Below are 26,315 nucleotides of genomic sequence, written 5' to 3'. Positions count from 1 at the left end.
TGGGATAAGTGAAGCAGGTGGGGTCTAGAAAAAACACCCAGAACAAGCCTGTGATTCAGCTTTTCGCACCACTCAGCCCACACAGACGAAACAAGTGACTCGAAACTCCAGGCAATTACTCGTTTGCAGTCAGCTGTCTGTTCTCTAACTTCCTGAGCTGTCCATATGCTAATGACATACAGTATGCGAAGATAAAAGCACTGAGATTCAAATTCATATACATACTGTGTATATGTAGAGCATCAGATTGACACACCAGCACACAGGGTTGCAATGGGAAGCTTCTTGGTTTCTTATAGCTATATCACTTTTTGACATGCATCTGAGTAGTGTAGAAATGACTGTAACAAAATATAAAGGTTCTCTTTTACATAACTAGCATTTCAACAATGAGTTTTCAACCTGGGAAGTGACAATTGTAAAGGAGAAAAACATGGGCGATCTGCCTTCCCTCCCTGTGATAGGGCTTGCAATGGGAGATCTGCCTTGCCTTCCTGTGATAGGGCTGGCAAAGGGAGACCTGCCCTCCCTCCCTGTGATCCAGGGAGATCCAGCCGCAGAGGGTTAATGCTGATGAATGGAAAACAATCAAGACTCCAATAAGTAACCTTTACTCTGTAGTTTCTAAACACCTAAATGATTCCTGGATTTACTGCTATAAACTCTGCTGTAAATCACACTATTTCGCTGCTGCATATTTATTGCTCAATTGTACCTGCTTTCATGTTGGAAAGCATGAAAGAGGAGAGGTTGTTTAGCCCTTACATTGAAGCTTGATGTTCCTGAAACTCCTGTAAAATGTGACAAAGTAAACAATCACTTACTTCTAACCTGTGCAGGATAACAACCTAAAAAAACCAGTTGGTTATAAAACACACAATAGCATTTCCATTTGAGTAGTCACCAGTTGTTGACCATCATGCACGATTCAATGAGCTTCCAAATATAGGAGTAATTTTGTTCTGTCTTACACAGAAGGCAGCGAGCATGGTTTCACCAGCTCACACAAGAGGTGACTGAATTCTTCAGCGTTTCATGATGCTGTCTTTCAGCACTGGCCAAAACTGACCCAACCTTTTCACTTACACAGCCAAAAATACAGTAAGTATGGCGTTAGGCAGAAAAATGGTTATTTCCATGTAACATATTCTTGGTGGTTATTTAAGATGGGGTGATGTGCAAAATCAATGTCAAGTCATTGGAAAATGGGAAAAGAAACAGATCCCCTAGTTACAGTGCTACTAGATTGCAGGATTATCTGCCATCTTTTAATATGCTAGATTTCTACAATACATCTACAAAATTCTCTTTAAACTCAGTATCGTTTTGCTACACTGCTTTATTTTTGTATGTTAAAATAGCTTAACTCTTTTATGACATCAGTTGATCGCTGTCTGAATGTCTTGAAATAGTTTTTTGTTCTCCTGCTTTTTGTATAGTTTTGTACACCTTGTGTATGAGCCTTTAACCTGGTTACATGTTTACTGAAACATGAAGACTGACCATAAAGTTCACAACTGTTTCGGGAAGAAAGGGTGAAAAAAAACGCCTGTTGTTTAAAGTTCAGCTGCGGACTTCCATTTTCTCTGAGTGTAATGCCTAAAGTTGTGAACCTGTAATTAGGAAGAACAACAGAGAACTCATCAGAGCCCATTGTACAACTGAAGTCACTAGTTTCACTTCAACTTCCTACAGAAGTGGCAAAGACAACAGAAAGCTTTCATATCTAAAGAGCAAGATAACAAAATCCACTTCTGATGTTTTTTGATAAACACTGCAGTTAAAATGAAATCTACTGAGCCAAAGACCAGATGCGCTATGAACCCCATTTTCTCGGTCTGCTAGACATTCCCAGTAAGAGGGATGGCCCACAAAGAATGTGAAAGAAAGTGACATAACAAAACCAATAGCAATGACCAATATTGCATCATACTTCACTTCTCTAAAACTGGAAAAGCTTCTGTGTTCTCTCTCCCTCTCTGTTTGCAATTAAGTGAACGCTTACACGATGCTTTTGCTTTCTGCTTCTTTTACCAAAACAGCAGATGTGTAACAGAACTGATCGACAGGCCTGTGACAATTCCTGTGTTCTCTGGTGATTAACTGACCATCTCACAGAAATGCTCACCAGTGTTACTGGCAAAAGCCCAAACCCCTCGTGGTCTGTAAACCCCCGTATCAGACACAGCTCGTGCTCAGTGCTGACGTTCAACCAGCAGCGCTCACCGGACAGAAATAGGAGTTCTCCACGATGTACTTCGCCACAGCCTGGTTGCCGGCGGAGGTGGCCATGACCAGGAGCAGCGCATCGCGGGCCTGCTGCCCAATGGCACCGTCACGGTGGATGAAGGGGACAAGCAGCGAGAAGATGAGCAGGTTGGTGGGGCCCTGCTGGGGCGCGGTGTGGAAGAGGAGCTCCAGCACGGAGGGCTCGCGGGCCATGCACGCGCACACCTGGTTCAGCAGCAGCACCAGGCTGCCCTCCACGGCCGGGGAGCCGAGCTGGGGGTCGGCGCAGGCGCTCAGGAGGGACAGGAGGGGCTGCAGCACCGGCTTGTGGCGCAGCAGGGGCTGCTGGGACTGCCCGATCAGCATCTCGAAAAGCTTGAGCAGCGCCCCCTGGCTGTCGGAGTCCAAGCCGCGCCGCAGGTGCCACTGCACCAGCCGCTCCAGGATGTTCTCGGACACCACCAGCTCCAGGATGGGCCCCATGCCCCCTTGCTCGCTCGGACGCTCCTCCGCCAGCAGGCACAGCATCTGGTCTGTGTTGTTCCGCACAGCAGTCAGCTCGTCTGCCGCACCTGTTATAGAGGCCTCTCGCTGCTCCAAGATCCAGGACACCTGGCAGGAAACGGAATGCACGCAATAACTCAGGGCAAAAGCACCACTGACTACAGGTCTGGAGCACGTCAACAACAATACCTATCCTATCCTAATACAATACCTATCATATCCTAATACAGGGAACATAGAATACAGGCCCTGTGGCCCATCTAGCCTTTATGGTTACTAGTATTTAAACAGTCTAGGATCCCACCAAAAAAAAGAACACAGGATATCAGTTTCAATGACATGGCAAGGTTGCTTGTTCCAGACTCCCACAACCCTTTATGTAGAAAACAGCTTCCTGTTAACAGTTTTAAATGGGCTTCCCTGCTTTTTCTAGTTCTGTCCTCTGGTTCGTATTTCACTGCTAATTCTAATGAATTCAGTTCAGCTTGTTATTGTAGACTAAACCTTTTCAGCTCTTTTATGTAAATAATATTCTTAAATGAGGTGTTACTAGCACACTGTACATTTTAACATAATAGCTCGTTTTAAATTCTACACTCTTGACTATATAACCATTATACATCCTATTTAACATTATTTCCCTTTTATTGCCTCACCAATTAGTCTAAAAGATATAAATAATGTGTTTACATAAACACTGACGTCTTTTCCATATGTGGCATTTTTAAGCTCATTTTTTCTAAATGTATATTTGTAGTTTGTTTTTGCTACTTGTGTGCAACACCCGACACCTTTCTTCATTAAAAGTCATTTGCCAGACGTTTGCCCAGTCCTAGAATTTTGTCCAAAATCTTTCTGAAGATTTACTAGTCCACCTAAAGAACTGTTGGTGTCTAGTTTAGTAAGCAGAGACAAACTGCTGGAATGTTACAGAATTACAGACACTCTAGAAGTCTGCTCATCTGTGAACAAAGAAGAAGTGACATCTGGATGCTTTTCTTCCTGAACTGGGTGCTGAAAGTAATCACACATATTCTTAATTATCTGCACAAACGTCTTCTCAATTACTTTACAAATGCATAACAAACTGGCAGTTAATGCATCTCCATAAAAAACAACAGAAGTCTTAGTTGTGCAGCATCTTAAAAACTGTATAAAAATCTTCTTCAATATTTTCAGAAAGAAATGATTCATCCATTCATTTTCAAAAGGTTGGTCACGTAAGGCAAGGGGTTGTGGACAACTCAAGTCCGTCCCAAGAGCACAGGACATAAGGCGGAACAGGGCCATGTTATGGCCAATTCAGACACAACAATTAATCCAGCCGTCATGTCTCCGGCCTCTGAAGGGCACTCTGTCCTCATCTGGAATTGAATCTAGGACCGAAGAACAAGGAGGCAGCAGTCCTATCTGCCACACATGTTGCATCTCCACATGATTCATTATACAGTATATCAGGCATTTTGCATTTCAGACTGGTTGCCTTGTTCAGAGAAAGTCACAAAAGTATCAGGGAACCTTTGGTTCATCTAAGGAGTTCTTTCACTACTGACTCACCTGCCGCCAGTGGTTCTGAAACACCATGAGACAGGTCTCTGGGTCAGCTGTGACAGGGCTCGATGGCACTGGATTCCGACTGGCCCGATTCCCGGGTCCTCGTGGGTTTAAGCGGCTCAGCCAGCTCATCCTGTCTACCAAGGTCAGAGTTCAGGGGTCAGGGGTAAGGCACATGGAATGGGGTGGTGGGTGGGGGTGGTGAAAGGTCACAGCCAAGGGTGAGTAGGGGGGGGAACCGGGGGATAGGAGGGAGGAAGGGAGGGAAAGAAGGGGAGGGGAAGGGGAAACTCAGTAGAACCCAAGAGGCAGTCTTTATTCCCACGTGAAGCAAACTTCTTCACCCCGCACAACAGAGCCTCTTCTCCTCAGTTAGGGATCCCCTGCGCTGACCTAACAAGTCTCCCTGTTGACACTGTCATCCAGTCTGCAGCCAAGGCAGCTCCATGTAAGACCACAAGCCTGCAAAACACAGCAAACGACTCCAGTTAAAGACCCAGGGGCTTGGGTCATGTTTTCATTCATTTTTTTAAACCTTGCTAACAGCATGGAGCACTGTGAGGGCCTGTTTAAACTTACTTCATGTGTAGTGACACATTCATTTATTTAAAAAAAAACATCTGTAAGAGTGCCTTGGTACAACCAAAATGAAAACTAGGGTGCGGTTCATATTTGCTCATTTTTCCTTGTTCTAGTCACTCTGCGAGATGTTTTTCAATCACAAAAAATGTCTATGAACAAAAGAATTAGTAGGGCAAACATTAGACACAAAAAAAGCCAAAGACAGTACTATTAAGAAACGAAAGACATTTGCACCTCAACGCCTTTTTTAAGTAAACAGATGAACAACTCTTAAGCTATTTCTACCTTGTTGGAAACAGCAGAATCTGGCAATCTAAAAGACATTCTTTCCTTAGAAATGTACGAGAGGTCTCTGGTGATTAAAAACCACACTGGAACTGTTCCCTTCTAAGGTTAGAGAACAACTGTGATTGCTTCAGTAACTTGTGAAACATACTGGCCTAAAGCCAACAAGAATGAAGTGACGTTCACAGGATTATGAGTAACTCTTCCTCTAGCTCTCTATCCATAGTGACTGCAGGCATGTGTTGAGGAAGGACAAATGGAACATGTACAGTAAACTTAAAACGTTCAGAATACTGCCAGCTAAATCACCCCCTGTTGAAAACTGAAACAGCAACCCTCTACTTTGTTACCTAACCACACACAGTTCTAGTTCAAAATCCTACTGTTTTTGTTTTTCACTGTTTCCAAATAAAACTGAAGCAATACAGCCTCTGCGCTTTCAAAAAGGGGCTGATGCTGTGAGCCAAGCGCTATGGCCACTCTCACTTAGCTGATACGTTCTGCACAAAAGCCAGAGGGACAAACCGGTTTCAGATCCATGCTGCCAAACAGACATGCCCACCTCGGGAGAGAAGACAGGTGACTCACAGCTCAGCAGACCGAGGACTACCGCAATGAGAGCAATCAGATGGAAAAAAGTCCCAACAGATCCCAAAGCAGACAGTGATCTTCTGTGTGAGAGAGATGCCCAGTGACTAAAGCGTCTCCTATCAAGACAGTGTCTCTGGCTGTTAGCTTCATCTTTCGGACCTGCGTGGCTGATAATAAGCCAAAATATTCAATTTCTAACAATGCTCCTTTCTCTAAACAGAGCTGAATATGCAGAATTCAATGTAGCCTGTTATATAATTACTTTGTAGCTCTAACAAACAGCAATTAAAGTTTTTTCTGCCCTGATTAAACCAGTCATTACAACAACAAATAGTAATGACTAGGAAATATTTTTGCTACATAATACACAGAAAGTGAAGTGTATGCTTCTAGTCTAGGCTTATGAATTTCTGGAACGAAATCACCTGTTTTTTCAGAAAATCATCCTGTCATTAAAAGTGTCCCATGCTATATTTATTGGTCCTATAAATGAAAAAAACAAGCATCCAACTTTAACAGCTCAGGTCTCCTAGATAGACAACTAATCTTCTGTTACACAACACCAAAAATGACAATGTGCATTTTTCATTCAGGAAAAAGTAGTATTACTTATATCTTTGAAAGGAAAGAACAGGAGGGAACCACATCATGCTTAAAACATTATTTTTCTCTAGAAAATGTTTTTCCCTCTAGAAAAAGAATGCTGTTTGAGGACACCATCAAGGAACTGGTTGACAGGCAGACTACTGAGTTTGTACTGTTTGTGACATTAAGGCCTATTTGGAAAAATCAAACTTCTAATATTATGCAAAGTCTTTGGGCCTCCTTTATTAACAATAAAAACAATATTAACAATAAAAAATGGCATAAAATGGGCCTCTTTTTTGCAGTTAATTCCTATGTCAGTAAACAGTGTCTCAGTTAAACTTCATTTTCAAGTGTACTACACGTCATTACAATCTGAGAACTAAAAACAGCTACAGTCTGATCTGAGAAGTACCATTCCTTTACAGTGTGATCCAGCGAAGGTACTGTAGTCTTCATTCATTCAGCACTCACAATATAAAAGGATGTTGATGTTCCTGGTTTCAAATTGTTTCTCATTCTTCATGACCAGTGTCCACTGGCCTCTCTGCTCACATATTGTCCATAACCCAGTGTCCACTGACCTCTCTGCTCACATATTCTTCATGACCCAGTGTCCACTGGCCTCTCTGCTCACATATTCTTCATGACCCAGTGTCCACTGGCCTCTCTGCTCACATATTCTTCATGACCCAGTGTCCACTGGCCTCTCTGCTCACATATTCTTCATGACCCAGTGTCCACTGGCCTCTCTGCTCACATATTCTTCATGACCCAGTGGCCACTGGCCTCTCTGCTCACATATTCTTCATGACCCAGTGTCCACTGGCCTCTCTGCTCACATATTCTTCATGACCCAGTGGCCACTGGCCTCTCTGCTCACATATGCTTCATGACCCAGTGGCCACTGGCCTCTCTGCTCACATATTCTCCATGACCCAGTGTCCACTGGCCTCTCTGCTCACATATTCTCCATGACCCAGTGTCCACTGGCCTCTCTGCTCACATATTCTCCATGACCCAGTGTTCACTGGCCTCCGTGGTCATATACTGTATTCTGACCAGTGTCCGTTTGGCTCTCCTTGTGGTAATTGTGAAAAACTATAACACCCATCTTACACGAACCTCATCTTTGTGATGGTGAGAAATGCTATACAATGCAAAAGCTGGATGCCCTTAACAGGACGTACTGCCTAAAGATGGAAATAGAAACAGGGTGACAACAGCAGCCTCAGAAAATGAGTCAAGGTGAACTGGTGATGGCAAAGCGAAGACAGAGCATCAGTTCGTCTTGACGGTGACATGCAGCTCAGATGGCAGGGACCATAATGCTTAGTGTACTTGTGGAAAGCTTAGGTCTCAGACACTCTGACTCTTCCTTTACTGGGATATGCTCTGTCTTGAATGGATAAGACATCGAGTCAGGATGTCTGACACTCCTTTGTAGCAGTCGGTGAAAGAAAGGAAAAAGACAGTGACTCAACAGGCACAAATGGGTGGAAACCAGATCGCATTTCTACGTTCCAGTCCTGACTTGCTATCATTGCACATTTCGTGCACCATTCCCAACCAACCAAGTTCACTGCCAACGAGAAGGCACAACACTTCCCACGATTAAGAGATCATTAAATCTTGCTTATTCTAATCGTGCTGCTAGAATCCACACCTGGCAAAGAAACTAGAAGAGAGATCACCAACTAGTCCACGAAATCTGAGTTTTCCAACACATCCTGCTTGTCATTAACAATACAGGAAGTCCCATCTTCTGTTTACAGTTACAGTTTTTAACAGGTTCTAAGGCACATCTGACCATCTAAAATAAGTTCACAAGAAGCCACAACTGCATGAAAGTGTGTCTGGGCTAATCACTTCATTAGGAGTGACAGAACAGTCACATATTCATACACAGACCAGTGTTACATTTGTTGAGGCACAATGCCAAAAGAAAGTTGACATGCACTAACATTAACACTCGGAAGGTGTAAAGGATAAGCACAACATTATGCACCTTGACAGCTGCAGCTGGGTACTGTCTTGTAGGCACCCCCAGCCATAGTAAAGACTGGAACTCGGTTATAATGTTATAACTGTGGGTTTGCACCTCATATGTACTGTACTGTATGTTACGTCTAAAAAATGAGTGTGTGGGAAATGGTGGCGCCCTTTATCTCTTCCATCTAGAACTGACAGCAGGAAGACTGCCAGAGTATCTTCCGGTAACATTAATTTTCTCCTGGTGTTACTTGCTTAGATGTGCTATTTTGTAATGCAGGAATCCAGACTCATCACTCTACCTGGATGTGGTTCATAACCATCTCCTTGTGCACTGTCCCTCGTTCTGCACCAACGTGCTGTGGCACTGCCAGTTTAGGACACGAAACATGAGCCTATGCCAGTGCTAAGGCATTCTGGGACAGCTATATAAGTAAGCTTCTGTTTCAGCACCCACATGAAATGTAAATAAGGAACAGCAGCAGCCTTGAAAACTGGGTAGCGCAATATTCCAAAATGTGCGCAGCTCATTAAATCCAGTTTTTCTCCCTTGACTCTACAGAACGAGCAGCTTCGAGCTGGGGGGGCACAGGAAATTAATATTTATCATAATAGCAGTCACTCACAAATATGCAAGTCCTTATTATCATTCCTCTGAGCAGAATCCCTATTAACACCAGCGCCCTGTTTATCCCTGGTGAGGAAGATTCTCCGCATTGAATAATTAAAATTGAACATTGTCAGTGGTAAAGTAAACATCATTAATTAGTCAAAAGATTTTTACTCAGCAATTATCTAGTGTCAGAATAGCCCCTGTCAAAAAAATGCTAGATTACACTTTCTTAATTTCTATTTGGTAAAATGTCACAGATTGGTAATGCTGGCCACTTCTTTGATGTGGTGCTTGTTCAGCCTTACTGGCAAAATACAGACATCACTGGAGTTAAAAAAAAACGTCTACAAAGATCAGGTCGAAATTAGTCCATATACGGCCTTTCAAGGTTATTCCTTCTCTGTATTAAAACAACTTACTCTTTAAACCACAAAGCAGCTAGCTCTATATCTGAGGTCGCAGCCAAAATAGTTTGGAGGACCCTGTGTGCCAAAGCGGACCTCAAATTTTGGCCAAATTCTGTGGCTATGTTTTTCCAAGAAAATCTAAGATGGTCCAGTGTGGAGCTGTAATAGACATTAAATGACACACTTGGGGGCTTATGGTTAAAAAGCAAGCAGCTGTATAAATACCGTCTCATACATCACCGTGATGCTATGCATTTACGTAATATGCCCGTAATTGTTATTTTCATTGTTCAGCTCCTACAGTCAAGACATGCTCAAGATGTGCTCTGGTGGAGGTCTGATGATGAGCTGCTCATGGTGGAAACGCGCAGTGTCTGAGTCCGAGCACCCCTGTGATCGCAAATCACCTCTCAAACATCAGTACCTTGGAGGTGCTGGAGGAACACCTGCATCCTGCCGTCTCGAAAGCCAGGCCAGTGTACTTCAGGACATCAGAACGGCTACAAATGAGAAGAGGCCACATTCTCACCAAGCTTATTTACTCCTATTAATGTCACAGAAGCAGACCAGTACTGTTCCCAGGTATATAGGGAACAAACCCCTTGTACTCAATACTCAATACTTTTTTTATGTCACTCTACACTACATATTTTTACAGATTTGTAACTGGGATAAACTTAACTTGAACGAAAGAATCAGTTAATTTTAAAAAACAAAGTTTAAACATTTTACTTCAACAGCTCTACTTAATGAAGGTGATGTACTGCACTTCACTTTTTACACAAATATATGCATTTGAAAACAATATTGAGTTATAGCAAGACAGAAACTTTATGGTAGTAATTAGATACCGTGACATATATTTACAGTAATACAAACGTACCTTAAACTGAAGTGCTATAGCTTCAAAACACTCACCTTTTAATTATAGTGCAATTGTTCATTACAACACCTAATGTTAAAAATGAGCAAGCAGGCAATTACATACAGTAGCACTGCAGAAGTTTACTAACAGCTCCAAAACCACAGCATTAACACGCACTTTACTTACACTGATAGGCAGCAAAACTAACAATGTCAATTCTAACCAAAATCAGACCAACGGTCACTTTTACTGCATAAACATACTGTGTACCTTGAAAAATGTATTTCAGTGACTGACAATTTTTCTGACAAGCAGGAAATCTTTATTCTGTTCTTCCATAATTCTATGCACTTTTAATGAAGAACATAACATCCTCTTGCTGTCTAGCCAGTCTTTTGCACAGTGGCTAGAATTCTGAATTCTACAATTCTAAAATTCATTTATTCTCGATTTGGAAACACAGTGTAGCAAGTGTCCAGGAACATGGTTGCCCATCCTATTTTGTTTTTAAACAACAGCACTTGTAATAACACAAACTGCACAATTCAGTTTGATATGCTAATAAAAAATTAATCATCAAAACTTAATAGTTTGAAAAATTAAATGTGCATTGCAAAGTGATAGCCACCTAAAACAAAACAATTCACATAACAACAGGACACATGCAATATCTGCTACCATAATGTACCATGTTGTACATTAAGCCTTTCAGTAAACAACTTATCTAACTCAGCAGGCACAGTTAATTCTACCTTACTGGAGAAATGTGGAAAAATGTTGTGCTGAAACCAGGCAATCAGTATTGCTCCTTCATGTGCCATCCTCTGCTATTGGAAGGGTTTTTCAAGTTTTCTCTAAAACAAGTCAAAGGAGGTTGTTCATCATTATAAGCCTGTTGCCTTATTTATTTATTACCAAACATATAATTCTTTATGCAACATGAAACACAGCATTACCAAAATATCTTGTACATTTCTGTCATTTAAAAACAAATATTTTGCCAAAGTACTGTTTTTTTTATTTTTACAGCTAAAGATATAAAGGAAGATTACAAATTAGAGGAGAACCTTCATTTAATTTAGCCCATTTGGTAGTTTGTATCTAACTGATCCCAGAATTGTGTCCAGTAAATGCGTTTTGTTGCTGAAATGGACATTTCTGGTTTGTAAACTTTCTTCTATTCTAGGGAAAAACCTCTTAAACATACTCTAAGAGGCAGTTATTAAAAATAACTCTTGCATCTACAATACTTGATCATGTTACAAAGCAATTAAGCAAACGTCATCCTTCGATTATGAAACAATTACCAGTACAGTATGTCATGGTACTGGTATCCTTTACCTGAATTCATTCCTTTCTGTACGAGACAAGTTTATGATTCATATTCCTGCTGGTTAAGTAACACTTGATTTCATGAAATGAAAATGAGAAATGTTACAAGGAGGCATTAGAAGAAGCCAGTCAATATCAGCTTTGATTGCTGTCCATAAAACACACAACACAAAATGAGTACGACCACTCTGCAAATTGTGCTTGGTTTGCAGTCACCCACTAGGAGGGAGATGAAGTGCTTTGAAATCACCTAATATACATCCAGGAACCCCAGAGGGATCGCAAAATGCCTTATATTAAAATATGAATTTTTGATGATGAACGGAGAGAATGCTCTCTTGCACTGGAACTAGTAGCACACGTCCAAGGTTTCTGAAGTATTTCTTCTCAGTAATAAAACAGCACCAAGTCATTAACAACCATTAGCTGATCCCAGCTGTAATTCCCTGCCTGGTTCATGACTGAACAACGAGAGCTGACCTCACCAGAATCATTCCTACACTGCATCGGGGACTGAGTGCCCTTTAACCTGCACTTCAATTAAAACAACTTCACTCTGCCTGTTACCTAGAAGCTGTATCTACAAAAGAGAGTACACCACTGTGAAAGGAATAGTTCAACGCTGTTTGGGAAGGTGGGACAGCAAAGGCTGTGTGATACAGTAGCGAGAATGAACTACTGAGATTAGTGGAATAGTGCAATAAAATAAGTTCTGGAAAAAAGGAATAATGCCCTCAAGACATAAAGCCATTCTCTATTTTCTACATAAACGTGGCTGTTAATAGCCAAACATATACAGTATACACTACTCCCTCTTTAAATTAATGCTTTACTTATGAGCAATTGCTAAAACAAAAACTACATACAAATAATTATTTTTGTTATACGAGGAACTCTCATGGCAATACGAGTTCCAAGCATGTTGCTCTTTCTTCCATTTTTACTTTCCACTCCTCCTGGCTGATGTGGTCTTAACAGAAATTTTAAAGGTATTATACCAGTTGCATAGATACTATAGTATAATATTTTGAATGTGCAATTTGTAATAAAATAATATTGTTTAAGAAATTTTAACATTTATTACAAGTTTGATGTTCTTGGTTTTACAGTCACAGATGTATAATAAACAATATTTTTTGTTGAGTAAGAAATTTGGTTTACTTGTACTATGGAGATCGTGCAAATCTTCATTCTCCACAGTACTGCATCATAACAGATTTAAACTAACAGCTTGCATAAAAAGAAATGTTGATAAATCTTACTTGTTGTAACATACTGTATACTGTACTAAGCCTTTTATGATGCTAAACCATTTAAATACATTAGAAAAGTACCTAAATCCACTCGGCTTATGGCCAATTACAAATACTTTGGAATGAACTGGGGGGTTTTCATGTACTGTATTATAATGGGAACTTAGTGTGGCTTTTATGGGTTTTCACCTATAGTATATGCAGAAAAGTTGGAACCAAATTATGCTTGTGTAGTGAGGGATGAGTGCAGAGAACAGTCCATTCATCACTGGAAAACTGAAGGGCTTAAGTGTCTCTTAAACTTTGAAATGCATGAGGGAAAAGGTGAAATCTGCAAAAGTCAGAGTGTAAGTCCAACTTTTCAATAGACATTACATACACAAACACATCTGTGTCAAGACCCAGAAATGTTCACTTGCCTGCTGGGAGAGTTTACTAGAGAGCTTTGGCCTACAATGTCCATCAACACAAGAACAACCTCTCATTACAGCCATATCACCCTGCAACTCACAACTGGCAGCCCACTGAAGCTCAGCAGGTGTGAGCCTGGTCAGTACCTGGATGGGAGACCTCCTGGGAAAAACTAAGGTTGCTGCTGAAAGAGGCGTTAGTGGGGCCAGCAAGGGGCGCTCACCCTGCAGTCCATGTGGGTCCTAATGCCCAAGTATAGTGACGGGGACAATATATTGTAAACAGGCGCCGTCCTTCGGATGAGACGTAAAACCGAGGTCCTGACTCTCTGTGGTCATTAAAAATCCCAGGGCGCTTCTCGAAAAGAGTAGGGGTGTAACCCCGGTGTCCTGGCCAAATTTCCCATTGGCCCTTACCAATCATGGCCTCCTAATAATCCCCCTCTATGAATTGGCTACATTACTCTGCTCTCCTCCCCACTGATAGCTGATGTGTGGTGAGCGTTCTGGCACACTATGGCTGCCGTCGCATCATCCAGGTGGATGCTGCACATTGGTGGTGGTGGAGGGGAGTCCCCATTACCTGTAAAGCGCTTTGAGTGGAGTGTCCAGAAAAGCGCTATATAAGTGTAAGCAATTATTATATAATTATTATTATTACAAGACGTTCTTTAGATAAAGACAGCATTGGTCCAAACTGAACTAGCAAAAGGGACCACTGTACTGTATTTAAAGGTCCTCTTACATGCACATTCTGAACCCGATATACAGTACCCCACCCAGTAAAACAGTGGGGCTGTCTGATTTTAAAAACCTGCCTTCTGTATATTGCTCTGTATTAGACTACAGTACAGGGTCAAGCCATTATCTCTCAATGTGCTTCAGCCTGCTCCATTTTGATGTTGGTGTTTTCTCATAGACATACAGTATTACAGTAACCCTTTGCCAGGGCTAATGCAGTACAGTACTGTACATGAAAGAGAGCAAAATGTCAACTATGTAATAATATACAGTAATAAAGGTCCATTTGTAATGCTGTTCAAATAAAATACCTGTAGCACAGAAACAGGATCCTGCAATTTTTCACTGATGGTGCCAGAGACACAAGAAGTGCCTTAACTTGCACGATCTTAAAAAATGAAACAAACATCCCAATTCCAGTCCGTATGGCTTGGGATCTAGCAGAGGTCCCTTCAGTGAGAAACGGCTCATCATCTGGGTGGAGTGTTAACCTGATTCAATTAGAGTATGACTCGTCCAGTTTGTTCCCTCAATCCATTCACAGTGTCAGGAGATCTCAAGGTCCAGAGTTGGGAGACCCTTGTCTTCAGTACACTTCAACAGCAAAGTTATTTGAAACAGCTTACCTGAATACCCCTTCAGACTTATATTTAAAACCCCATTTTCAGGTTTTCTTTTTGGGAGAAGGGAGGGGTGTCAGGAAGTTAAAAGATCACTCCATCATGCCTTGTGATCAAGGTGAAGCGACAGCTTTGCACATGGTCCCCTTCTGTTTGGCAGTCAGCTCCTGGAAAAAAAACTGAATTGAGTTATTTTTAAAGCATATAAAATCCTTCCCACCTTACTTTCAAGAGTGGTAACAGTACTCTGGTTTTACTGAAAGCTGTGCACTACTGCTGTCAATTGTACAGCCTTCCAGTTTCAATTTCGTCTTTACAAAAGATGAAATATAGACTATAGTGATGCACTATTTTGAGATTTGTGTTACAAGTGTATGAATCTTTACTATAGACTGGAGAACCGATAACCTTGTGATTTCTGACACGTAGCCATATACTGTACATACTGTAGGCTACATAAAAATATACCTTGGATACTTTCTAAAATTACTGATAGTACTTTAAAGTTCATGTAAAAAGTTTTTTTTTTGGCTGAAAACAGTATAAAACTACTACAGTACTCAAAACAGTTACAAAGAAACACAGCTCATATGATCCCGATTTAATCCTGTTAAGAGTCAGGAAAATATTTAGTGGCAAATCAGTTTTTTTTTTTTACAGATATCAAGCCTGATCCCAGGCAGTCAACGTCAAATACACATATGAAATTGTCTTGTTTGGTTTTCTTCCTGCCAAATTAATCTCAGTTTACAAGCCAGGCTAAAATAAAAACTTTTTTTTGTTCTGCCAGTCCAGTGAAACAATTTCTCATTGCACAAATTCATCAATTGCTATAAGCAACATTCAAGAAAAAGTCTTCAAAAACCAAAATATACCCAACTTGAAGTGCCAAAAATACACATTCCAGTACAGAAGGCCTTTGATTTTTATTCACACCAACTTCTAATAGTTCTTATAGTGCCTTTCTGGATATATCTTTTTACCATCAATTTATAAGAAAACAAGCCAAGTTACACACATATACACAAATGAGTACATAAAATAGAAAGCTAGTGTATAAGAGATTTAAGATGATTTTAAGTTTCAGATGAAACACAGGTTTGAGCAGGGAGCTGCATCAGTGTGCATTGGTGGCAAAGTAAAAAGAAGAGCTGTTTATATACTGAAAAGTAGGAAGTGGAAACACAACCCTTCAGCTATTTAACGTTCCTCAGGTACGAGCTCACGAAACAGACACAGTTTTCTAAGGCTGGTCCAGTAATTGACTGGCCATTGAGGAAGCTCAGGGCAGCCCAATCACAGTCTCTTAGCCAACAATTCTAGCGCCATCTCCCAATATAGCACAGGGCTTTAATGTGATATATGACCTGAAAACTCCTGCAACTATAAAAAGGCACACACAATCAGAAGGGATAAATAAAGCATGCTAGTGGGACGATAATTTAGAAATTCTGCTTATTCACACACTGTAAGCACATTTCTGCACACACGTGAGAAAATAAAGCAGATGTATTTCCCTCTGGGCCTGGGCTAAGAAGGATGCTGTCAGGTCAATTTCACACTTGGCTTTGGATGCAGACGATAGTCTTGACAGGCAGGGGATGCACATGTATATTTTATACACTCACGAAATGCTGTGCCTGTGAAAGTCATTCTATCATCAAAGCTGAGTTTTTGGAGCAACTGGTAGACTTTCACCTCTTGTGCAGGTCCTTTAGGAAAGGACAATTACTGCCCACGAGAACAGACATTGACAGGGGTACCAATTGCCTTTTGTATTCACACATCTACTGACTATCACCTTGCTCAGAAGGGAAAAGAGCATAGGTAACTGGCTTATAGTGATGTACTATGATACTGTATGTACACATATAATAAGCTATTATTTGGAAGTACCAAAAGAAGCCATGTTCAAACAATCACTAGGCAGCACAAGTCAAGTTACTTTCAGGCTAACTTTGCTCTCTACTTTGTTAAACACATCGGGAAATTACTACTTACAGTATATCCCAGATCCCAAGTCTACAACAAGAAACCAGGAGAGCTCCAGGGGCATCAGCCATCCTGACTGATTTTTGGTGTAACCGTCATCAGTCACAAACAAATCAAGGAACGTATAACCTAGGATGGCTTTCTAGAAGGAGGAGAAGTTAAAGAACTTCCAAAAGGAAAATTCATGGTGAGTAAGGACATAAAGAGAGACAAAGGGGAAAACAAAACAGAAGACCGGGTAATTAAGAAATGGTACCTCAATGTCTAGAGTATTAGAAACATAACAAAGGAATTAGAAGCTATTGCATTATCAGGAAATTATTATATCATTAGGATCACAGAAACATGGTTAATGGAAAATGAATGAGATTAATGTTACATTAATGGATAACACACTGTTCCGGAGAGCCAGGAAAGGTAGATGTAAAGTTAAATATCAAAAAGAATATTCAGGTTCAGGAACTAAAACAAAAGGATACAAGGTTGAATCTATATGGGTTAGACTCATTAAAAACATCACTAAGGTAGTGTAATAGAACATCAAATGCAGATAGCTGATTAGAATTCCATATATATATTCCATATAATTGTAATAAGAATTTATGCATAAAGGAATTCAGTAAGTGGGTAGACATGGTGAAAGACTGATTTCTTACCAGTCTGTCTTTTAAACAATCAAAACAGAGTGAGGAAAAGAGATGAGAAAAACACCAGAAAATGTAACCATGGTCAGCTCTGAAGTAAATCTTTTTTTATCTATATGTACAGCACCCTTAGGTTTGAAAAGGTGCTTTATAAATAAAAGTAGCTACTGTATAATAATAATACAGACTGAATCCAACATAGACATTTCAGAAAAGGAGACTTTATAGGAATACCTCAATAGAACTGGGAAAGGATGAACATGGAAGCAGTGGAGAAGGGTTAGTAATGCTTCAAACAGATGAATCTGCAGATGGACAAAGTTCCGTATTAAAAGAATAGACAGATGTGTATCAGGTACGAGAAGCACTCAGGATTAGTTAATCCCAGGGGCCTGAAATGGTTCTTTTTAGTCTTTAACAGAAAAAAAATGTGAGGGGACCTAATACAAATCTAAAAATTTAAGGCCACAATTAAGTCAACCGAATAGACCTCTTCAGAATAAACCGTGAAACACGAACCAGAGTTTCGTACCAAGTTAAAACCATGTGGAAGTGCACTTAAAACTGAGAATGGGAGGCACTTCTTTACACAAAGGGTTGTGATTGACTACTAACTACTATCAAAGTTAGTAGTTGAATGTCCTTCCCTTATCTGTTACCATTCTTATGCTCATAGGAAACAAACAACACACCTTGCTGTATAGTATTTTACAATTATTTATCCTACAAGCTCCTGCAAGATACTGTACGAGCTGACAGAATTTGTATATTTTTAACTTGGTACTTTATTTTTAGTAAACTTGAATGTGAATGTATTTCCTGCTTCATCAGCACAGTCTGTACACGAGTCAACATCTCTGCTCAACTTAACTTGACTGTTCCTGGGCAGTCAACTGTTACAGTACAACCTCACATCACACCACCAAACACACTTGCTCCTCTGGAAAACCTGAAAGCTCAGGACAGCAGCTCCCAAGATGCTAACATTTGAGATACTGCAGTTACCAGTCACAACAACCAAAATCAATACCTTTGTCGCTAGATACAGAGAAGTGGTAGCTCTCCGAGACGCTGTTCTCAAGAACATCACAAGTGAGATATGCACTGAAGACCAATAGACAACATTTAGGGACAAATGACAAGACACACTTTCCAGAATAAACTAATTTAAAGGCCTTGGACACAGACTGAAAGGCAAGACCAAACCCATAGTTTTCACAGGGGTCCTGTCTGTACCATTCAAAGTTAAATCGTCAACACAGCTGCTCAGACTGAGGTCAAGGTGTACTGAGGAGGGCTTCAGCCATCTCAGACCAGAAACCTTCCATTGGCAAAAATATAAACTATACAATTTACTAAATTTACGTTAGAGTTAAACAGTTAGTTTTGGTCAAGAACCTAAAAGGAAACTCAAAAAGAATCATCTACAATGAAAGGGGGAAGAATCCAAAGAAAATCTACAAGGAATAAACTATTGTAAAGTCAAAAAGAGAAACCAACAGAAAAAAGCAAAGCAGCAGTAGAGGATCACAGTACAGGATCAGAGGAGGAGCTGGAGCCTAAGCCAGAAAGCAACCGGCACAGGACATGATGCACCCTGAATGTAATGCCAGTTCATTACAAGCTACAAACAGACACAAACGCACCAAGATCAGGTTTTCTACAGAAGACAATTAAACTACCCTAATATCTCTTGGGACTGTGGGAGGAAACTGGAGCATGTGGAGAAAACTCACGTAAACATGGGGAAAACATACCAGCTCCGTGCAGACAGCACCCCAGGAACTGAACCCAGGACCCAAGCGCTGCAAGGCAGCAGTTCCAGCCACTGTGCTCTTCTACTTAAATGCCAGGAGAATTAGAAAAACACGCGAGAAAGACTACACTAGCAGATAATTACTGTATGATTCGTTCCAAGCACAAGAATAAACCTATCACTCATACCTGTACCTGCAGACATTTTTTCAATGCTAGCATCAGGGAAATAAGCAACTAAGGACCAAATGGCCTCCTTTCACTTTTTATGTTCTTGCAAATTCTAAAAGCAGGCTATGAAGAAATGAGACAGATTAAGAAATGTCAAATGGAATAGATAAAGAATCAGCAGAAATTAAATGGAAACAGTTTGTGCTTGACAAACAGAACACATTTATCCTCAAAATAATCCAAGGTTGGAAAACTGTGGCCCGAATAGTGCAATACATAAGTAATGAAAAATATAAGGAGAAAGAAGACACTTACTGAAAGGATGTAAAAAGAACAGGATTTAAAGACAAAGAGTACAATAAATTGCAAAAACAGGTAAAAAAGGATATGAAAAGGGCCAGGACAGGGGGAGAAGAGTACAGAGCAACAAATAAAGTACAAATATCTTCATCAGTATTACAACAACAAAAGGAAAATAAAAGGTGAAGTAAAATAAATCTGAGACCATCAGTGGATACTTCTAGATGAAGACAGGGAAATGGCTGATGTATTCAATAAATGATTAACAAAAAAGGAACAGACAAGGCTGAGAAAAGAAAGTTGTGTAATAAACAGTATTGACATAGACAAGTCAGAAGTGTTATAGGTATTAAAGACACTTAAGATAAATAGACCTCTGAAGACTGATGATCTATATATTGTAAGATACAGATAGTGCACACTGACTGCAAAAGTGGTCTGTATTGACCACCTTTGAAATAATTATAGATCAGTATGTGTTACTTCTACTACATATAAGATTATGGACACCATAATTATTTCTAAACTAATGGATAAGACTGGATGGTGTTAGTTTTTTGAGATTATAACTGATAATATAAAATATAATTTGTACTGCATAATGTTTTGCAGGTCAAAACAGAAACTCACATAAATAATTACGGTAAGCTAATTAGCTTTCAGTAACTTCATTCTGGGTTTCACTTTACTCCTGAATTGTGTACGTAGAGAGCTAAAGAGCACTGTATAATGATTGTTGATTTTCTGACCTTTCAAATGTGTGTAACTCATTTCTGCACAGGGTTTGAACCACTCTTAGCAATTGTTGTAAACCATTATTTACATTGCAAACCACGGAGGAATTTGTGTATTAATTATACACCAAGATGCCTAGAGCTCTAAATCTGGTACTGCAGGGAGACATCACCTAGCAATGCAAATCACTGAAGACATCGCCACACCCAGACAGGAAAGGCTGAGAGATTTACAATTCACGTAGAGCCCATATGATCTTTAGTCTTTCAAACACTCTGAAGCTCTTACCACTGCTTTGTCGTCTCTCTTCCCTCTCCATTTGCTGTGATATATCCAGCTCTACCAAAAACTCTAAAAAGACACAGTGAGCAGGCAGCAGAACAGTCCTGCACAGGGTGTGGATGTTCACCAAACGACCAATCAGTGTTAGGAAAATGCAGGAGGTGGGGCAAATGGTAAAACAGGCAGGAGAGGCGGGGTGTGCAAAAGGTTGCCCCCCCCACCCCCACCCCCTGCTAAACCAAGATCAAATTTGCTGAGCAATGCAGGGCAAGAAGCAAGCTCATACAGTACTTCAGATCAGACTTTAGACAAGACGACAAGCAATGATGAGCTCACGAGCAAAGCAAGGAAAAGGTCCCATATTTGCAGATTCTTTCCAGAGACACTGGGGTTTTGAGTGATCAGGTGGAAGTGAAGATCTAGAACAGGAAGATTTAGAACCTCAGACTTTATGATAGCAATGCATTGCGCTAGCAGCAGGCACTCTGACCACAGGATTTATATTAGAATCTAGGTGGGTTAAAGTGGAAAACAGGAACTTCTAAAGGCTTAACAAGAAGTCACACAGTATAATGAGACCAGAAAGGTATGGAGCAAAGGTGATGTTCTATTACTTTGAGATTTCAATTTCTGACTGAGAAATCGGGATATCCTGATGTGTGAAGGAGAACAGAGGAGCTGAAGATGACAGGACTAGAAATGATCAGCATTTAATACTTATTCCAAACTGTCAAATGACCTACTGGGGAAGAAGTTCTTCTCAACCTGATCTTTTTAAACAACAAGGCTATGATAGAGCCATTGGGAAACTGTGCCTGTTACACACTGCAGATGTACACTTTAACCCTCAATCATAGCCAGAGTTTAACACTATAGTTTTATGGTTTGAAAAGCAGAGTGTAAAGGAATGAGGTGGAGCTTCCAGGCCCTGCACTGGGAATAGGTGGATACAGGGTCTAGTGCTATATTATAACACAACAACTGCTGCCAAGGACCAGATGTTCATGCTGGAATGACATGTGATCAGTGCAACCCCATGAAGACAGAATCAACACTGAGGGACTGTGGCAGAAAGGAGCCCCGCGCTGGCACCCTTGCAATGGAGACTTTCGTCATGAACAGCTCTAGACCACAAACGTCTCGATAATCACCAAACTGCAGAGCAAAAGGAAATAAAACATCACAGCACACAAACAATGATAAGCAGCCATCACTCCTCTAGACTGAGAAAAACAGCTAATCCACACTCTGTAGGGTTCAGTAGTAGTGGAGATACCAAGCTATTTTCTCTGGATAGCTCTGACAGTTCGGAAAAAGGGACTGAAAGCATGGAATTAAATATCATGAATATTACATCCACTATCTCTGACATGACTCTGAGCACGACAGGGTCTCGTCAGACATGCGGCCATCATCAGTTTGCTCCGAGATTTCGCCATCTGCCATTACACCCTTAGATTTCATGAATCATAAACCCAGGCCATTTTATAATGACAGTAATAAGCAGCCAGCTCATTATCACAGAAAACTGTCCCATAAACTATTCCCTGATTGATAAATAGAATACATAACGTTAACTAGTATAAAAATGACCTGCTCTTTTATACACCTCATCTCCATAAAGATGCATTAGTGCAATGAAATGGAAAGCTCACCAATAAAGCAAATGCTGTTATATTCACGTTTAAATGACTTATTTTTTCATTTCTAGTAAGAAACACTAAAATTCGATGTATTTCTGTTAAAATCATTATTCTAAAATAATGCAATGCATCATCTCCATAAAAATGTCATTTCGCACAATCCTCAGGCACAGTGAAAACATAATATTTTTACAGTTCATCAGGACAAGATTATTGCAATAAACTTTTAATAGACTGAACAAGCACAAATTAAATGAATATATGATTGCTGTAAAATGAAAGGGATTTAAAGAATCCTGCCTTCCATCTTAAAGGAATGCAACAGCACATACAGTGGAATTCGATATTCTTCAGGGAAGGCATATTTGTGCCAAACTAACATTTAAGAGCTGCAATATTTTACTGTGAAATAAGAACAGGACATTCACCGTGAATGCCATGAGTAAAGATGAGCTTCCATTCAGATGCGTCTTGCTGCATTAAATTCTGATTTGTCCCGTTTATCCGCTGTGCAAAGAAGAAAATTGTCATTTTTAGAAGTTCATAACCATGCGGGAGGCTCAGATTCCTATAATTACAGTGATATTGTGATCAAAATTCCACATAACATTACCTGAGCATCATGCTTAGAGCAATGTACATTAACAAGGCCAATGATTGCAGCCAAGAGCTAAATGATTTGGACTGCAATCACCAGAAATGTGTGGCTGTACACTAATCTGCTATGTGTTCTGCAGTACTTCCGCCAAATTTCTGCCATTTCAAACAATGGTTTGTTTGCAAGTACACAGTATTTTACCACTTTGAAGACTGAGCTCGTCAGATCTCAGAAGCTAAAAGGGCTGGCTTTGGCCAGCAAACAGAATTATCTACGGAAAATCACTTAACTGCTGGAAGTCTGGAAGGCACAAGTCGGGAGGTGGCTCTCTTCCTGAGGGGTACGAATTTCGCAAACAATTCCTCAGCGTGCTGACTGGACGCGTCAAGATGCACGTTAAACTGAGGTCCTGTCACCACACTGGACAAACGAGTTGCCCAACAGTCAAAACGCAAGTCTCCCAGTTACAAGCAGAGTGTCTTCGGCCCAGCTCCAAGCCCAGGCTGCAGCTGTGACTGTGCTGGAGTGTAGCCTTCTGCCCTAACATAACAGTGGCACATTTGCCTCTGCAGGGAGCTCAGTTGCAGATCTACTGTGAAGTGCTCTGAGATCCAGGCTGTCATGAAAGGCACTATATATGCACCACCAGCTGTTGTTAGTTTTGGAGCATAACAGAAACAGGCAGTAATCAGAAGCCCAATTGTTACATCAAATTGTTGCTATAAGATAAGATAAGATCACTTTATTAGCCATATACAATTTCTTGCATTAGGAATTTGTCTTTTTGCATACCCCAGCTTGCTCTCCCTGAGACACACAGACAGGGAGAGAAGCTTGGGGTCAGCCATTTATACAGCGCCCCTGGAGCAGCTGGGGTTAAGGGTTGCTCAGGGGCCAAATGGAGTAGGCTGCTGGATTTGAACTGGCAACCTTTTAGCCACAGGCGCAGATCCTTAGCCACAGAGCCACCACTCCGCCCAATGGAGAGAGGGCTAATCTTTAAATTCAATCTTTAAATGTAATCCAGATCAAAATGGATGATACTGTTCTGACAGAAGTAAAGGAAGTGGTTTATATTTTGTAATAAAACTAACAGAAGTACAGAATTAACATGAACTGTGAACACCAGAAATAGAGAGCTGGTTGATACGAGACAGTTTAGATTGCTGGGGCTGTAGACTTATTCAGGTTATGAAGCTCTCCATTTAACCTGACAAAGAAACGAAACAACGCAAAGGGTCACAGTCCAGACGTTGTGCACTTTCCCACAGCTAGTGTGTCAGATCTAAAGCCACACACATGCCTTCACTCCCCTTCCCCTGACATTGCACAAATATACCGTTGTCACCGCTGGTTCAGTTCAATCAAGGGCAGTCTGATCTTGACGCAGGGATTCAGGAGTTACCACAGACATAAAGCCACCCCAAAAAAGTTGGGCTCTGATGTTGTCAGCTCAGGTGCTCAAGTGCTGTTCTTTGTAATTTTCCTTGTCAGTCCGCCAAATGAAATGGAACTGAAGTCGCCATCTCAGAGCTTCAGTATGAACTATTACATTTTTTTTTCGTAAACGTGAAGCAAAAACGACAGTGGCACTTTTGGGTTTCATTGTAAAATAATCTCGTCGTTAAACAATACAGTAAATCCGTTTCCATCTGAAAAACCTATGCTACGGCACCAAGCAGCACACAACACTTAACTGAACACAAGCAGGCTGCGGGGATGTTTATACATACAGCTGTACAATACTTTACATAACACTACTACTGTGTACAAACAGCGGGCAAACCCGTATCGAATTCTCCTCCCCAGAAGGTTCTGACTTCCCTAACCGTTTTTCTGCCATCATCATAATATTATTTTTTACGATTAACAGTAACGAGACTGATAACTTTTGCAGTCATGTCCCAATATTTTAGAATCTCATATAGTGCACACAAAATCCATGTGATGTGCCACACTATTTTAATAATAAGAATGCATATGCGCTTGTGATTTCTCACATTTCTCAGGAATGTTTCTCTTGTAACATATTCTTCTCACACATAAAATATTAACCATTTGGAATGGACTATATTTGGTCAAAGCTGCACATCCATTCGAAGAGGTCGGTTTGCACCATTTGCAAATGGATCTTTACAATAATATGCATGCAGGTTAATATTTGCAAACGATGTATCCAACACTGACCTCAAGGAATGTTCATTATCCTCGTTCCAGAACTGTCACCGACAATCACTCACCCGTCATGACAATGGACGGGAATTCCTGTGCCCGATTCACCCCGTTTTCCTCGCAGGTCGCACGAGTGCCACACAAACTGTTCTATGCAAAATGCCACAGTGGACCGTGTACTCACCTGGTGGATTTGCAGTGTTTTCTGTTTATTTTCTGCCACCTTGATTTCCCTTGGCACTGTGCATAACAGAACACTCTCCTGTCAAGTGTCCCCTGCGGTCCCAGTCTCCGATGCACAACCGCTCACCCCAAATCCACCGACCTGGGACGCTGTTATCAGTGTCTGTCTTTCAGATTTTCCTGAATGCTCCGCTAACGTTCCTGATTCAAGATCACCCTCCTCTAGCAGCCATCTTACTCCAATTCCTCACTCACACCCTCACGCAGGGCGTTGTGACGTCCTCCGAGAACGCAGTTCCACGCAGCGCGTCTCCCTCCACCCTTCAAGAAGCGGAGCAAGGGGATGTTTACTTTGTTGGAGCCTCTTGCAGAAATTCTGCATTATCCGTGAGCGTTATGTCTCACACTTTCCGTGTTTCAGATTATTCTTTCCGACTATGGAGGCGAAACAGGTCGCTGCTTTGTGCTGCTGAGACTGTAAAGACGCACCGTGTGTTTCCAAAGGCGCCATTGCAAAGAACGCAAATAAAATTAAAATATTTCAAGCAAACGAATTACACGTTTCATCGATTGAAAACGGGGGTTCATTTAGCTTCTGGCGATTTTAAATATATTGTTAAAAGCCAGGGAGTGATTTTATTGTTTTCTGAAAGTAGAGTTTTAATCTACAATAGCAATAAAAAAATAACTAAATAAATTTGCTTTTGTTCTTCCTGAACCCCGAGGGGCAGAAGTGTGGAGTACTAGTTCTGGGTCCAGACATGTTCTTCCCCCAAACTGTCAGATTACTGAACTTTTCCCCTACCACTGATTCACACTGATGTTTTTTTTTCTCACCGCTCGTCTTTTTTTAAGTTGTATGTCATTTAACTTGTTGCTGCTGCTATTCTGTGTTTTATGTTTTTGGTGATTCCTTTAATGTCTTTGTATTGGAGAATACATGCAAATGAGCATTTCATTGCACCTGTGCAAATAAACAAATAGACTGAACTGAACAAAACCCATGTGAGACACTGCTGTAAGCCCTGAGCAAGGTATTTTACTCACAGTAAATTCCCTGCTGTATAAATGCATCTCCAGGTCCTAATTGAAAATTATACTTTATTCTTGATTGACTAAATTGAAATCACCCCCACTCAACCCCTTCATCTAAGTGCTGATAGTATCACATAACTATATCTCAAAGTGAAGGTAACCAAAAGCGCATTGGTGAAAGAAAACACTGAGGCAAAAAAAAGTTCAGAGAAGTCAAGAAATGCTAAATAGAAAAGGCTGTG

The 26,315-nt window shown here is 40.7% G+C and overlaps 1 protein-coding gene across 7 annotated transcripts in view; it reads right to left on the bottom strand.

Annotated features, from left to right (window-relative positions):
- The window catches only part of fhip1b (FHF complex subunit HOOK interacting protein 1B), a 47,981-nt gene extending 22,660 nt beyond the window's left edge, over positions 1–25,321 (bottom strand). For 2 of the 7 annotated variants that reach the window (XM_088601437.1, XM_088601489.1), the window contains exons 1-5: positions 25,040–25,321; positions 14,570–14,730; positions 9,767–9,842; positions 4,291–4,749; positions 2,227–2,841 (exon numbers count right to left, since the gene is read on the bottom strand). In XM_088601437.1, the coding sequence (XP_088457563.1) occupies positions 2,227–2,841; positions 4,291–4,419 (744 nt within the window). In that variant the 5' untranslated portion in view covers positions 4,420–4,749; positions 9,767–9,842; positions 14,570–14,730; positions 25,040–25,321. Of the gene's footprint in view, positions 1–2,226; positions 2,842–4,290; positions 4,750–9,766; positions 9,843–10,964; positions 11,062–14,569; positions 14,743–20,448; positions 20,577–25,039 lie in introns of those variants that run through there. The other 5 variants (XM_088601444.1, XM_088601462.1, XM_088601471.1 and 2 more) reach the window with 5 other exon arrangements.
- Between the last annotated feature and the right edge of the window lie 994 nt (positions 25,322–26,315).

The sequence above is a fragment of the Lepisosteus platostomus genome, chromosome 2, assembly GCF_059453375.1.
Source record: "Lepisosteus platostomus isolate fLepPlt1 chromosome 2, fLepPlt1.hap1, whole genome shotgun sequence".
In the NCBI taxonomy this organism is placed as follows: domain Eukaryota; kingdom Metazoa; phylum Chordata; class Actinopteri; order Semionotiformes; family Lepisosteidae; genus Lepisosteus; species Lepisosteus platostomus.
Note: the sequence above shows the minus strand (reverse complement) of the source record. Positions and strands in the feature narration are given on the sequence as shown.